We start from the raw sequence: 14,161 nt of genomic DNA, 5'->3' as shown, positions 1-14,161 counted from the left end.
GTTGAAAAGCATCAGAACAGTTTAAGCAGATTTTTAGCAATGTGAGTTCAGATTACACACATAGTGCAGGAAAGACATCTGGTACTTCTCTGCTCTCGATCTGTTCACAGGTGAGACAAGAACCATTCCATGAAAAGGAAACCAGAAAATGGTGACTGCACTTCTTTGCATCTTTATGGAGTTCAAGGGCAAATGTAGACAAAGTATATTTTTAAAAGTAACTTTGTGAAAAATGTCCCTTCTGTCAAGATTATCCATGGGTGATTGTTCATTCTTCAGGCAAAAATAATGAAATGCTGAATTTTGTGAGTGAATAGACCTGGGAAAATATAACATCCCCACAGCCAATTCTCTTATTCATCAGTCAAAATATAGGTTAGTGACATCCCTGTTCCACTCTCCAGATGAGCTGAAGGTCAGACTTGATTGCTCTGTGAATCCCAGTGCTTTAAGCTACATCCCTCTTCTCCTTCCTCATTCATTCACTACGTTATGTATGCAGTCCATTTCAAAAGTCTTTTTGTAAGTCATGTACAGTAGCTTTAGAGAAGTACTTTTTTTGTTAGGGAACATGGTTTGTTTAAATACCTGATTTACTGTATGAAAGTGATGTGCTTAAAGAACCCAGGGAGTCAGACAGTGATTTCTGTCTATGTCTCTGTTTTCAGCTGTCTCATCATGCATCATCTTACTGGTCCTTTCCAATGTCACCAGAAGATCAAGTTTACTTTGAGCATTCCCCTTTTGGAATGAATGATGGGCTGGCTTTTCACGTAGATTTCAGGATAGATTCAGGATAGATTTCAGGATAGTAAGATATTTACTGTATTATTAAGCTTCCTAAAATTCAGAAAACCAAGGCTCATATTTTAGTGTGGGGAGTATTGAATAGCAATTGAATGAAAGCCTTGTAGCTTCTCTTTATAGGATAAATTCTGGCTATGCTCCAGTTCTGATCTATGGACCTTTACTGACATGTTTTTTATGTAATTTAGCATGGCCTTTATAATAATACAGTGCACTCTTACAGTCACAAAAAATATTATTGTTTGGTTCTTATTTATTTCACCCATGTGCCTCTTGTCTGAGGAAGCCTTTGTGAAAAAAACAGTTGAAAATGGGGTTATAAGCAACGCGAGTGGGGAGTGATTTATATCTGTAATTACTATGAAGACTTCAGAGTGCTAAACCATCACAAAGATAAATTCTTCCCTTCTCCCTGTATTTGAAGGACACGTGTCTACATGAGCAGTTTAATGAGGAGAAAAAGGCTTTTCATTTGATAAAATTGTGATTTTTCTTCTGAGGATAATGGAAAGCTAAATTTCTGAGACTTACACTCTGCTTTCTCAAACTGTTTAAAATAAAGGACTGCAGTTGATTCCTAATTTGAAGAGTGAGCTTCAATTGACTTTTTTGCTTAGGTTTTTTCCCCTGCATTTTATTTAGATCTTTAATCTGGTTTCAAAGGGAGGTTTTGCTTTTATGTATCCTGCTGAATAGTTCAATGTTTCAGAACAACTAACATTTTTTTCACATCACTGAAGAGTTATTGGCACACAAAGATGCATCTAAATAACATGTACACAAACATCTAAATCAAGCTCCCAGATCTTATCACCTATTTTATCAGAATTAGGAGTACAGGTTATAAGGAGTGTATAAGCACCAGAGTTAGAAGAGGTTGCCAAGTGACAGTGCCTCTGGGATTTCTTTTTCAGTATGTGAGCTCTGACAGTGTGCCTGCAAAGATGCCTTTGAACACCATTTCTCTCCAAGACTGAACAGCATTTTGAAAGTTTGAAATGAAAGAGGTGGTGTTATCCCAAAGGCAAAATCTGTGTACTTCATTTCTCTAATATAACTATCATTCTATGGGCATTGTAAGTGATGAAATATATGGACATACAGTATGCTTGATGAATGTACATGTATACATACACTTGTATGCAATTATTTTGCACATCGGTGTGAAATGAAGTTGATGTCCTGTCTTTATCCAATTAAACTGTTTGGTAAGAGAGCTCCCCTAATATAATGTTACAGTTCTGGTTCCTGTGGCCGATGTTGGTTCATGAAAAGAGTGGTTACATTCATGGAGAGTGGACGTAGGAAGAGGTAGTGAAGATGTCACTGACAAGCTTGGTGTCACGCCCTCTGCACCCAGAGGGCGCTCCTTCTCTGTCCCGTCTCTCATTTCCGGTTCTCTGCTGTCCTTCCAGTGTTTCTCTCTCTCTGGGGCTGTATATTTCCGGGTTGCCTTCGCTCAGCATTGCCGTTCGGATGTCCTGAGACCCGCCTAGCACCAGGTCGCCCACGTCCGCTACCTGAGGGCATTGGTTTCTATACGGCATTCCCTGAACAGCTGAGCCCGGGCTCACCCCCATCTCGCCGCCACGCATAGGGTCTTTTCGCTCTCCTGTCATTCCACGGCTCGTCCTTTCCGACATCCGTGACACCTGGCCTGCTTCCCCTCCCCCAACAGGGCGAGCTCTGCTGCGGCTGAACAGCGAGAAGCTGGAGCGCATGGGCATCGTGCAGGAGACGCTGAGACAGGAGGTCCTGCAGCAGGTGCTGCAGCTGCAGGTGCGAGAGGAGGTACGGAACCTGCAGCTGCTCAGCCGAGGTAGGCGCTGACACCCAAACCCCCACCCTCCTCCCAGCTCCCCCCTCAGCCTGGGGGCTAGCGAGGCCATTCCAACAGCTTCGGCAGCAGCGGAAGACGGGTCGACAAACTGGGGGCGCGCGGCCAGTGTGGTGCAGTTTGTCTTTGGATTCATGATTTTGCTTTATTGTGTCGGGTGTTACATCAACAGGAACTTTCTAGTCAATGAAGTTCAAGAACTGTAGGTAGCTGCGTCAGCATGCGCAGGCTGCATAGGAAGAGGAAAGGTTGATTCCGTGCCGTGAAGAGAAGAAAAGAAACAGCGTTTTGGCTGTGGAGCCTTCAGGTGTAGAAGAAGAAGAAGGAGGTTCCACAGCCGAAACGTGGTGTTTCTTTTCTCTTTTCAGCATGGAATAAACCTTTGCTTCTTCCTTTAGAGTCAATGCATATTTAAAGTATAGCAGTTCCTTTTACTTTCAACGCTTAAGACTACTGTGTCATTAAAAATAATTCAAATAATAAAAAATTAAAGCAACAGTCTTATTCTACTTCCCATTTATAGCTCATCATTAACAACTTTGCACAACCTTTTTGATGAGGGACATTTCACCACATGAAGGCTGGCACCAATGTTACTAGACCATACAAGATGTTAAACTGAGATCTTCACTACTTGGACATTAAAGGCAGTATGTCACTTTTCAAAAGACTAGGCATGTTAATTCGCATTTCCTGGCTAAATTATACAACTTTCTCTTCCTGACGATCTGCATTACTTCAGTTGGTGAAACAATTTCTCAACTTTCCACCTGCAAATGCACAAGAATTGATTGTTCACTAATCCCAGACAAAACAAAACATTCGCATATTTATGAAAATTTTCACAATCCTCTGTCAAGCTAGTTTATATATGCAGGATATATGGGCCATTAGACTTTGTCCAAGTATATGAAGATGTCTGAGAAACTATATGAAGCAGGTGTTCCAATACTCCAGTATGATCTAAATGTCAACTCAAATTCTTCATCTAGAAAACCACAGATTCTCCTGCAGAAAAAGCATGTGATCATGAAAATTTCATTTTTTCCCCTGCTGCTGTCTCAATAAGCAGAAATCTAAAGTCAAAGGAGCTGTAGTCATTAAAGTCCTGCTGCTGTTTCACGCCAACAGCTAAGACAGTGTGCTTTTTGTGCTTTTTACTTCCTTTTTTAGATCAGGTTTGCTCTGAGAGAGGCTCTGCCTGAGGCTATAGTATGTGGATTTTGGCAGAGAGAGCTGCAAGGTCAGACCTAGCAATACTGAAAGAATGTGTCGAGTCTGTGTCGAATTAGTGTATATGCATTATGATGGCAGAGAGAATATAGGCTATGGTCTGAAAATACTATTAATAGCACAGGGCAAATTTAATTTAACAGTTCAACAGGCTATGACTTTGAGGTAACAAATGCTAATTGCATAGCGGTGAAACACCTGAGACGTTCAGAGAATTAAACCTTCGCTGGCACAGATTAAAATGTCTCTGATAGTTGCTATCAACTGTCTGTTTGCATTTCTCGCAGTGTTGCACTCAGTTCATTACAGAGACGAAGCAGTCAGACTTAGGCTGTTTGGTTTTCTTATTTAATTCTATGCAAGACCAGGTTTGTGGTATAATCATTTGATTTTAAAAACAGTTGTAAATGTAAATACTGAAATATTTACAGTCATCCTCAGATTGTAGTGCTAATGGCCAGCACCTCCCATTGAAACCGAACTGAAATCAGAAATTTTATTTAAGTTCAATTAGAAATTACTTTACCTGAAATCTCTGAATTTATTTTGTTGGGTTATTGACGATGATAATAATTCCCCCATTAACCTCAATATATTCCACAATTCAGGGAAGAAACTTGTCAAACACCAAATTATTTTTATTTTTTTTCTCTCTTCAAACACATCAATCAAGTAGATACAGATTTTTATGTGATGTATTAGCACATATTTACATAAACTGACATTGAGATAATTATATGGAATTGTCAGCTCGGCTTCCTTGCTGCCTCAATTAAGAGAAATGTTGCAGCAAAACGTGTACCATCACTGTCTTTGAAGCTGGAAGACACTGTTTTTCTTTTATCTCTGCAGTGTTAAAAGCAGGAGAAAGCTGGAGGATAGAGGGTGTGATAAATATCTTTGGAATGGTTGATACCTCAAGAGTAACAGACCTAAAGAGCCCTGTCAGGATGTGGTTAGGTAGGAGACACTTACAGGTCTAGAAGAAGAAATTTATTATGGGTCTGGCCTGTAAACATATACCTCACCAACTCTTATTCACATGGAAAAGGCAGGCTCATAAATTTGCCCCACGGTCAAAAACAGCATGTACAGAACCTCTTTTTTTAATTAAAATAGTTATATTGGATTATATTTATTTTATTTATATATATACTTTATTTAAATATAAAACATGGATGTTTTTAGAAGTTCACACTGTGGTGCGTACAAGATTGGATAATTTATTTCTTGAGCTGACAGTATTGCTGCTCCTTAAATACAATGCTGGCCTTCATTATCTCCTCTGGTATATGGGCACTCTAGTTGCTCCTGGGCTACAAAGCAATTTATCCGGGAACAGTGCAGACATTTCCACTGCCACAATTGCTATTCAAATTAAATGCAATACATTTTCCCTGTAGAAAATCAAAAAAACTACTTTGTTAACATTCAAATACTGTATAAAGAAAGATAATGGGCAGACAGGGACGTCTGAGGAGCTTGTTCTCTCCTCCATCCATTCAGTTATAACTATGGCCCTTTGACATTTCTTATGCAGTCAAATATATTATAGGCATCTGCATTTGGTACATACTGCACTCCCATTCATATTTATTTAGCTTCCTCTGGCCATTCAGGTGTTTCCTCTGAATGCATTATGAATGTATTTAATCTAAGTAACTTCATCTTTTTCAACATTTTGAAATTAGTCAACACAATTCTTTTTACTTTCATTTCTTAAATGTGGCGCAATATTCTTTCTTAGAATCTAAACTGTGTTTGTCTCTTGTCATGGTTAGCTTTGAAATAACAAATCAAGTTTTAAAGTTGCAGTGTAACAAGTGAAATATTAAACAACCTTTTATGTTTACATGGTGTGTAGATTACCAGTCATGGTACTTGAATCCTCCAGGAAAATGGATTATAGTTCACTAGGATTTGATTGTTTAATCCAGACCCTTTCTTGCTGCATTGCCATAAGCCCTTGTACTATCAGGACATGGCCACAGGACATTTTAGACATCTGGTGACCTCAGGGGAACTGTCCTGTTTTGTCTGGTTTTACAGAAAATAGCCCCTCAGTCAAAAAATCTTCTTACTGCCGGTAAATCAGCATCTTGTACAGGCTACAGTTTTATCGCTGGTGTGCTTGTGCTACAGAAGCTCAAAACATTAGCTTCTCTGTGGCGATTATTTAATTATGGAAAAACAAGGAACGGTTTTTAGAGTTCCAGTGAAATTTCAGCTAATATATAGCTTCATGATTTGCTCTGGTTTATACCTGTCTAATCACACTGGAACATGTGCCACTGAAGGGAGCTCATTTAAGTATTATGAGTTTAAAGAATTACAACTGCCTTTAACATTGGGATCATTAACTAGAAATATTTAACAACTTTATGCTGCCTTTCATATATTTTAATTTCGGTTTGAGGAAAGTGAGTTACAACAGTTCAGTGCCACTTCGGTCTAGTTATGCCTCGTTTACACCAGCCAATCTGCTGTTTTCATGCACAGCAATTAGTTTTGTAATTAGTAATAATGATTTGGCTATTGCAAGTTAGTATATAAGGCATTTTTCCATGTGGGTATTCATGATGCACTTCCTGAGGTAACAGCTGAAATCAAGGTGGGTTTACCTGAACCAGAAAAAGACTAGAGACATGAAATTGGTAGCTCTCTTTTCTGAAGGAATGTCTCTGTTTCCTGCTCTGTTCATTTCAATTTGGCTCAACTCCAGTGGTGACTCCAGCTGCAGTGCTTCACATTACACTAGTTCACAGATGTTCACAGATGTAGAGGTATGGGTCCTTTTAGCCAAGACTAGTTGAAACAGCTTGGCATGAAATATTGCTTTAATTTTTTCATGTGATCCTATGTTCTTACTCTTCATCAGTTTTGTTACTTCATCTGCAGTATATTTCCTTTTTACAACATTATTTTGTCACAAAACAACCACAGTTCTACACTTCTTTTGATGCTCAGCACATATATAATATAAATGAGTATAAATGAATCTTTCCTGTGCTGAAACTGAGTTCTATGTCTATATATAGTACTCTGCCAATTTAATTTAATTAGGAAATCAATCTGGTTGTTATAGAATGAACACTGCTTTCACTTAATTCTAACTGATTTTATAACAAATAGCTTGTAGGGCTTTTTTACACAATTAAAGCTGTAGCATGTACCCTCAGTGTCCTTTGATCTCTGAGCAGCATTAAAAATATATCTGTAAGCCATGTACTCCACAGGAAAACTCACTGTCATGGAAACAGTGTTGTTAAACCTGTCATTAGTTTGCCATAAAGTATGATATAACAGGTCTGAGACATTATGTCGAACATTGAACATTTGGTAAAATGGGAGATGTTCCCACAGATGTTTTCAATACTTCTTTGTCATTTACTGAATGGATCTAAATGTTCTAACATTACAAAATGACACACATACTCAATAACAGCAATTCTTTGCATTGCAAAAATTTGGTTTAACCACTTTCTTAATTATATAATTGAATTAATTAACAATTATGCAAACAATTAGGAAGATGGCTATGTAAAACTGTATGCTGGAGTGGATTTTATACTGAAGAAAAAAAAAATCCTACATAATAAAAATCAAATCTACAATATATGACTTACAAAGTAAGAACTTTGCTTACGTGCCCTGACCACATTGGGGTAGAAAGAAAAGCTCAGACCATTCTTCTCAACTTCATTCCTCTCTTGCTAATATGTCTGTTTTTTGTTTCAACTCTTCTTCGTTATGGAGCTCTCAATTGGACTGTTTTCTAAATGATTTCTCTTGAACCATTTTTTCTTGTTACTTGGTTTCAGAAAATCTCCACCTTATCTGTATTGCTGCCAAGACAACCAACAGAGACCTGGTCAGTCTGTCTGCAGTTTGTGTAAAGAACTGCTACTGTTAAAACAACTCTTGATAGGCTGCCTTTTAATCATATAGCGAAAATGCTGTAAATTATATTGTCTTTATAAAGTATCTTTAGTAAGTATTCCTAACTTTGCATTCTCTCAGCTGCTGAATTTTCCAGACATCTTGTCATTGGTTAATTGGTTAACTCTACATATATTCCAGATGCTCTGACACCAGGAGCTGGAGTAGAGTACAATCTGGTTTGCAGCCACGAATTACATTTGGAAGAGTTGAAATTGGTCATAACGTGATTAGCCACAGTAATTAAGAGCTCAGGTGGCAGCAAAATCTGGAACAGACACTGGTGTGAAAAGACCAGGACTGAGAAACCCAGACATAAGGCTCCACAAACACTATATACACTATATAATACTCTATACAAATACTGTGACACTGCATGGTTAATTTTATCTGGCATTTTATTATTCTGAATCGTTTTAGGAGCACTCATAACACAAAACAGAAGACAATTTTTAGCGTCTTTTTTCCTTGATTGTTGTGGGATCCTCATGCTTTCATTCCCTCTGTTATCGTCATTACTTAATAAATAATTCATATATCTGTTTTTTAACATGTGCTCTTTTTAGCTTATAATTGAAAAGTTCTTGTACATACCTTCTGTCAAGGACTGGAGCCTCCCCATCCCTGAAGCAGAGGATTGTAGGAATTTAGCCAGGCAGATGGGATCCTAAGAATGGGGTTGATGGATTTTGTTGAACATTAAGTCACTAGTAAAAGTGAATGGTTACAAATAGCCTTCTGTCATTTGTAAACTTTCTTAAGTTGTGTTTAGGTAATGAGAAATATGGAGATGAAAATTTGTGGATTCCTGATTAAAATCTCCAGTTTTATTCAGTTATTGGTGCCCACAGCCAGAGTGCCTAATCATTACTGTATGTAATCAAACCTAAAGAAATAAACAATTGGACCAAACCAATTTCTGTATTCACAGAAATCCCCAGAGATGAACAGACTAAAATAAAGGCGTGATTTTAGTCACATGTTTTAGGTCAGTCCTTATTTCTGCCACACTTCTCATCCCAGAGAACTCATAACATTTTACATATAGTAGGGAAAATATTTTATCAACCACTGAAGATGTGATGATACAGTGTGCGTTGTCCATTTTTACACAATCAAATATTTTCCCACCTGTTTTTTTATTACCTTTTCACCTGCAGTTGTTGTTTTATCATTTAGAAATTCACTCTGGTTGGGTTTAAGCTTTCATATTTGTGTAGATTTTTGTGGTTGCCAGTGCCTGAAATCTTGAGATACCCTAATTATAATCCATGTGAAATATATAAGTAATATAAAAATATACTTTTTTTTTCATTTCTCAACTTATGGGGGTTTATTTCAGGTGATATTTCAGTATAATCAACTGAAACTCACCTTGACGTCTGTTTCCTCCCAAATCCCAGAGATCAGGGTTAGGGTTAGAGTTAGATTAAAGGATTCCTCTAAATTTTGCCCGCTTGTACGTTATTGAACAAGTTAGTGTGCGCTCTGAGATGGACAATTCTCCTTCTGCTTTCATTTCCAGGCCATTACCAGTAGTGACAGGCTTTCTAATTAGTTGCTTCTTTAAAATTAAAACAAAGCTTTTTATTTCCCTATTGAATAACAGTCTGATTTTTAAAGGCCAGACTTTTATTTATGGAATTGTACACCTCTGTGTCAAACAGGTTTTCAGAGGTGTCATTCTTTAATTGAGCAGCATCTGTGTGAGAGTCTTCACTTTATAATTAATAACAAATGTGGTTTCTAAATTGTCAACACCTAATTTGCACTTCATTTCTGATGAATCTGTTTGGAAGTTTTAGATATTCACTACAGTAATAAATTTACTATAACGGCATTATTCCTTGATGAGAAATCAATGTTTTTCAGCTTTTTCCCAAGAGTTTAGACACCAGACTTGGACAGTCATGCTGATAAAGGCTGATAAAGTAATATATTAATGGCTTCATATTTAACTATTTAATTAAATTGTTTTGTCTTGTACAACATTAACGACTGGTGCATAGCAAGGGTCTTTCTGTCAGTTACTTAATTGAACTATTTATTTTCTTCATTTATCAAATAGGATTTATTTCTTACCCTGTAATGTACATGTAGCATCCAAACTGACATTTAATTTATAGATTTGATTATCAATAAAACTGTGTCATTTTCAGTTAGTTTCTGTCCATTGTGGGGCCTGCCTTGAAATGTCAAAAGTTGTCAAAGGAATGTTGGAGAATTCCCTCAGAGAAATATTATCAACTATCTTACAGTATGTGTTTCAGAAATAATGTAACTTTAATGAAGATGCTGGCTTTTGATATCGTAGGATTTTCCCTTTAATATTAGTGATCTTTAGACTCATTAGGTATTTGGGTTAAATGTCTTTTGGTTAAAACAGAAATGTAAAAATTGATTTAAACATACTGTGATCTCATGTGGCTTTCTTGTGACCTTCTTAGAATCTAGAATCTAGGTGTTGAAAGACTGCTAAACACATAATGTAAACATAAACACATAACACATTTAATTCTTCTTAGTCTGTGCAGATACAATTATTTAAAGGTGGTTAAACCCTTGATAAGATACCAAGAGATGCTTATCCTATCTCTGTTTACCTGCATTATTTATTCCCTGTCTCCTCTCTTTCCAGCTTCCTTTGGAAATCTTCCTTAATTCATCTGTCCGTGTTGGCAGCGTGCTCCAACACAATGGATCCTGGTACCTCTGGGAGGAACTGCAGACTCCAGATATGAGGACACAAAATCATGCTTTGAATTGGAAAGAAAGCTTCAGCCAGCGAGGAAGCATCTCAAACAGCAATTTGCTCAGCTCAAGATACACATGTTCCACACAGCGGATGGGCCTTGTATTTAAACAAAAAGGATTCCTACAGTAAATGCAGCCTGTGATCTTATTTGACATTGTTAGTAAACACCAACTGAACTCGTTTTTTAGGTGAAACTAACAAGCGTCTCTGCAAGGCAGACGTTCGACTACAAGAAACATACCGTGTTATGTTACACTCCTGATGCACTTTAACGTGCACAGAGTATTTGTGCTTTTGTTTACCATCTGCTGTAGGGACGAGTCTTTCTTTTGGAATAGATGTGTCTCTAAAGCCTAAGAGGAACCAGCTGTTTTGCTGCTAATTATACTGAATGTGGTTGCCATACATATACAGTACCATACCATGTATAAATGTTTTTCATCTCAGGACATTAAAAACTTGTCATATTGACATTTCTTCTTGAAGCAGCTAACAGTATGTATAACAACAGAGCTTGCCATACACAGAGCACCGACAGTTGTTTTAATTTTCAGGATAACACCTGTTCATACTTCTAAAGATAAAGGTGTAGTCTACTCATGTGTTTGTACAAATTATCACATCACTAAATAACTTATTTAGAAAAAATGATATTATAAATCCACAAAGCTGGCCTTTCTAATCTAATCTATTAACAAAAACATGAATAACTAGAATTCAAGTATCAGCGTCCTTCTAAGATCAGAGGCATGCTGACATTTGCCATGCTTGGGAAAGCAATAACTATGTAAGCATTAATTCTTCTTGAAAAACCATAATAGAATGTCATGTCCAATAGCTTTCTAAGGTATAGCATTGCTTCCAGAAAAAAATATTGTAGCAAAACAGCAGTTTCCAGTATCTGACAAATAAACAAGTCTTAGTAAGTATAATTCCAGAAATCTTAATTGTCATGAGTGTGTGTATGTTTTGAACAGCAAATTTCAAAGTGAAAGCACGTCCTGAACTCCAAAGCATTTAATGCGCTGTCTTTACAAATCAGATATGTCACTTGTCTTCCATTAGATTACTACAGCTGCAGTCTTCGGTTGTAGACCTTAAAGTATTTCAGTTTTTCAACAAGACAGATAACACTCAGGAGACAGAATGCAATGTGGAACCTTCTGTGTTTACTGTGGAGTCATTTGCCTGTTCTAATATGACATTGGATGCAAACGACCTTGTATAATATAAGTGTATTCAAATGTATTCAATAATGCATTCTGTGGTATTAGTAGTTAATGAGACCTTAAAAATACAATGGAACATATCTGTGAAGGATAAGCCTCGTGTTTATGCTTCAGTGCATATTCTAAATAGAGGCTTACATCCTATACTTGCATATTCACCATAAAGTACTTTAAAAATCATTGGGTTTTTTTCAGACTAACGTTTTTGCTTTAACAGCATGCAAAAACATGTCAGCCATTGTTCATATGAGTTCTGTTCAGAAATATGAGCAAGTATCTCTCAAATAAGACATTCCGTATAAGAGAAGAACTTTATTGTTAATTATTTAGTACTTCCTTTGACTTCTTCTTCTACTGACTAGCTCTTTTTATACTTTCACAGCAGCTTTCTTACTCCTCAACATTTGTGTGGAATTGTGAGCTACACCGTTCAGTAGACACAATTCATTTGGAGGTCAAGACTGTTAAAACACCTTCTTTGTAGTTGCATCAGTGTGCTCCATAGTTTTAAAATGTTATGCAAAGGGGACTTAAAATGTATTACAATTACCAGCTGTACTTAAGTTAATATAATCTGTAGAGGAAAAATGTGTCTTTTTTAAAATAAAATCTGTAGAAGCTTCTCCATTGTTTCCTGTTTCATGGTTGCTTGAATTAAAAAAAAAAAGATTTGGTGGGTGTTCCTACACTGAATGTTGGAACGTTTTTTTAAATCATGCTTAAGTTATGAAACCAATACTGCATTGTGTACAGAAACACATGCATACAGCAAGGCCTTTCACTCATCAACCACACCCAGTATGGTGAAGAGAGGTGCAGAGAACCGGCTTATCATTCTGTTGATGAAAGAAGACTGCTGCCTGGAATCCAAATCCCTGCTACCTCTCCAAACCAGCAGCATGTGATCACTACTACCAACAAGTGTATACCATTAGAGGACAACACAAGGGAGAATTAACAAATGCAATCGCGAAGCTAGGGTATTTTAAGGACCACCTAGCTTTCCTGAGGCTTTCGGTCTTTCAGTCCTGTTTATCAGTGTCAAGTTAGTTCATCCAGCCAGTCTCAACAGGTGTGACAGGTTACAGTCTACATGAATCCAGACATACAGTATGGCCCTGATAGGTGGAATAGTTCTTTATTACATTATATGTAAGCAGCAATAACAATAATTCAAAGCTCTAGAAAATCAGCAGATCCTCTGCAAAGATTTATAACTTTGTTTTAGTATTAGTACCAGGAGAAATAATTCTCCTAATGCCTGAAGGCTGTAGAGTTCAGCCAAACGAGTATTTCAACAGCATTTGTTCATATGAATATGCTGTCAGATGCGCTAGCTGACAGCATATTCATTCTCCACATGAGGTGCTCAGTCTGCACCCACTAAACAAGACATCACACAAGGAGAGTGAGGACCCCAGGAGAGTGGCAGAGACCCTAAGGACAGCATCTAGCCAGGATCCCCTGCTCCAGCACTCCCCCACTGAGCTGCAACATATGCTCAGGAAGTCTGCACTGTCACAGCAAACCTGCAGACTTTTAATTATGAATGCAAAGTTTAATGCCTTAAGCAGTCACTACCCAGGGATTGAATACACTCTTTGAATTACCTCATTAGGATTTAGTATTATACATATAGGAAAAGTGGCTCTATTTAGTATTATACATATAGGAAAAGTGGAAATAAAATTATCAATGTCTTTTTATCAATACTATACAGTATATACACAACAATAGTTGATTGTTCAAGTATTTTTCTAGTTTTTGTGTTATGTACAATGTGTGTCTTTTCAAAGAGTAACAATTTAATAAGCTTTAGTCTTTTGTATATTTATATTGTGGTTTGTGGCAGGGGCGTAGACCACCCTGATTGATCCTAGGTCTACTCAATCAGTCCAAAGTAATTTAAGATTTTTCCCCCTTGTTTGCGTTAAATGATTTTATTTTTAATATTACGTGTGTGATAGCCTAATTGGTTATCGTTGTCTTCAGACACTCTTAGAGATATCTAGCGTTAGGCTTTTGGTTAATTAGCCAACACGGAAAAACAAATGCATACTGTATATCTACAGTACGTTTTTCAAAAAGCCGCATGTAGATGACCAGACTAGTCCCGAAATAAATAAGACACATGAGATGCTACAGGCATCTTGGGTTATAAGGAGTACAGCCTGGCTTCCCGAATACAAGTGTTTCTAGACTTGTAAGTAGCGGCAGTGCACATGCGTTTGCTAGTAGCAGCTCGATACATGCTCGACCTGTAGTAGTTAAGCACGAAGAGGTTCTAAAATTACTCCTGTAAACAAATTACAAGTTTTGGAATGCATGAATAACATTAAGATAATATTGACGGATAGATGC

The 14,161-nt window shown here is 37.2% G+C and overlaps 1 protein-coding gene across 3 annotated transcripts in view; it reads left to right on the top strand.

Annotated features, from left to right (window-relative positions):
- LOC102698307 (sterile alpha motif domain-containing protein 10) overlaps positions 1-12,423 on the top strand; it is a 44,796-nt gene extending 32,373 nt beyond the window's left edge. The window contains exons 4-6 of one of the 3 annotated variants that reach the window (XM_015364942.2): positions 2,486-2,626; positions 7,699-7,748; positions 10,455-12,423. In XM_015364942.2, the coding sequence (XP_015220428.1) occupies positions 2,486-2,626; positions 7,699-7,748; positions 10,455-10,700 (437 nt within the window). In that variant the 3' untranslated portion in view covers positions 10,701-12,423. The remainder of the gene's footprint in view (positions 1-2,485; positions 2,627-7,698; positions 7,749-10,454) is intronic. The other 2 variants (XM_015364943.2, XM_015364945.2) reach the window with 2 other exon arrangements.
- Positions 12,424-14,161: the final 1,738 nt, after the last annotated feature.

The sequence above is a fragment of the Lepisosteus oculatus genome, chromosome 16 (assembly GCF_040954835.1).
Source record: "Lepisosteus oculatus isolate fLepOcu1 chromosome 16, fLepOcu1.hap2, whole genome shotgun sequence".
In the NCBI taxonomy this organism is placed as follows: Eukaryota; Metazoa; Chordata; class Actinopteri; order Semionotiformes; family Lepisosteidae; genus Lepisosteus; species Lepisosteus oculatus.
Note: the sequence above shows the minus strand (reverse complement) of the source record. Positions and strands in the feature narration are given on the sequence as shown.